The sequence below is a fragment of the Egretta garzetta genome, unplaced genomic scaffold, assembly GCF_000687185.1.
Source record: "Egretta garzetta isolate BGI_Z169 unplaced genomic scaffold, ASM68718v1 scaffold121, whole genome shotgun sequence".
NCBI lineage: Eukaryota > Metazoa > Chordata > Aves > Pelecaniformes > Ardeidae > Egretta > Egretta garzetta.
Genome location: NW_009258479.1, coordinates 74,147 through 75,929, shown reverse-complemented (window position 1 = coordinate 75,929; position 1,783 = coordinate 74,147). Strand labels below are relative to the sequence as shown.

The window sequence follows — 1,783 nt, the reverse complement described above, 5'->3', positions numbered from 1 at the left end:
GGGGTGGGTGCAGGATGTAATGGTCGCTGGAGATGATGGGGGGGAACGTCTGGTAGGAGACGGGGAGCTGTTGCATGGCGCATGCCTGGATCAGCTGTCAGGGAGAGAGAAAAACGGGGGTCAGACACCCATGGTGGGCATGGCTGCACCCCTGCCTCCTCCCCGAGGCCTCCAACAGACCCCATGCCCCCAGAAACTTGCATGCCAGTGGGCTGGGGAACCCACACAACCTCTGGGCACCCACAGCCCAGGCTGTCCCCAGGCATCCCCTGTGGGTGTCCCCTGCTGTGACTCACCGGGGGCGGGAGGCAGCAGAGCGGGTAGTGCTGTCCACTGAACATCACTGAGCATGCTGGGAGCTGCTGGGTGCTGCACCCAGGGATGTGCTGGCCAGCGTGGATGGGGAAGCCTTGCGTCGTGACGGTGGTAACCGTGTAGGAGAGAGGGACGGGTCCCTGGTGCACCTGAGGACGAGGCGCCAAGGGCACGGTCAGGGTACAGCCCTGGCTGAACTGTCCCCATCCTGGCAGGGTGACAAGCACCTGGTGCTGGGACACAACCACCTGGCACCTCCGTCCCACTGGTGTAGCCAGAGGAGGGGGGCTGAGCACAGGCTGGGTTTGAGATGGGTTTTGGACCCCTCTTTATTCCCCACAGACAGCCTGGCACAGCCTCCAACCCAGCACCGCCACCATAGATGATGGTGACAGTTGCGACACGAACAACCCTAAGAAGGAACTGTCCCCAGCTCCTGGGAGCAGGGAGCACCCTGGGCACACCCAAGCTGACAGGGGGACCCCAGGGTTTAAGTGCTATGGGGACAAGAGCACTGGCAGCCTCAGGGCTGAGTGCCCCAGCAGCAAGCGACTGGCCAGAGAGGACCCAGGGACACGTCTTGGGACCACTGCCCCAGCCTGAGACCACCACAGGGTCACCTTTAGGACTGGGGCTGGAGCACCTACCTGGTCATGCAGATCCACCATGAATGGGTTCTGGTGGGGTGGGTGAGCGGCCGGGTGAAGCATTCGTGGCGACGTGCTGGGGAGAGCGTAGGCGCGGGGCTCATCTACAGGGATGTGCGGCTGCTGGGGGAAGGCAGGGTGCAGCTGGGGCTCATCCTGGCCCAGCAGGGTTGCCAGAGGTCGGTCGCGTCGTCCCCACTGACGCCTGGCAGGGGGGCTGCGGGGCCACCGCGGGAGAGAAACAGAGGAGTGACCCCCAGGCCAGGAGCACCACAGCCCCGGGCAGGGTGGCCGCAGGTGGGTCAGTGCCAGCCCAGCTCCCAGGGCGAGATGCTTGGGGCATTGTGCCAGGCCAGGCTCCTTGTCTGGCTGGAGAGCTCCAGAACTGGCTCCTCTGCTCACCCCGCGTGTGCCCCCCCCACCATGTCCTCAGCACAACAGGGACCCCTGCTCTCTGGGGACCCATCAGCCAGGCCAGGTGGAAGCGCTTCCCTGCTGCAACCTCCCCCCCAAGCCCCCCAGGAGCCAGGGACTTGTCCTGCAGGACCGCAGGACCGGCCCCACGCCCCCACACACCATGGGTGGCAGGGCTCCGCACTGCCCTGCGCCCCGTACCTTCGCCGGAGGTTGTCGGGGCTGCTGCAGGGTCCCCCCGAGAAACGGTGCTGGTTAAAAGGGGCAGAGGGTGGCCGCCTATTCACTGCCAGTTCCCATGGTCGCATTGGTGACGTCGGGAGGCGGATGGGCACACAGGACCTCAGGCTCCAAGCAGGGCAAGACACCAGCACCTTTAATCCTGCGAGAAGGACAGCAGGTCATGG

General features: G+C 65.3%; 1 protein-coding gene across 1 annotated transcript in view; it reads right to left on the bottom strand.

The window, feature by feature from the left end:
- The window catches only part of RNF44 (ring finger protein 44), an 11,048-nt gene that overhangs the window by 2,030 nt on the left and 7,235 nt on the right, over positions 1-1,783 (bottom strand). Inside the window, exons 3-6 of the mRNA XM_009643827.2 lie at positions 1,578-1,758; positions 963-1,179; positions 297-464; positions 3-94 (exon numbers count right to left, since the gene is read on the bottom strand). Of these exons, the coding sequence (XP_009642122.2) occupies positions 3-94; positions 297-464; positions 963-1,179; positions 1,578-1,758 (658 nt within the window). The remainder of the gene's footprint in view (positions 1-2; positions 95-296; positions 465-962; positions 1,180-1,577; positions 1,759-1,783) is intronic.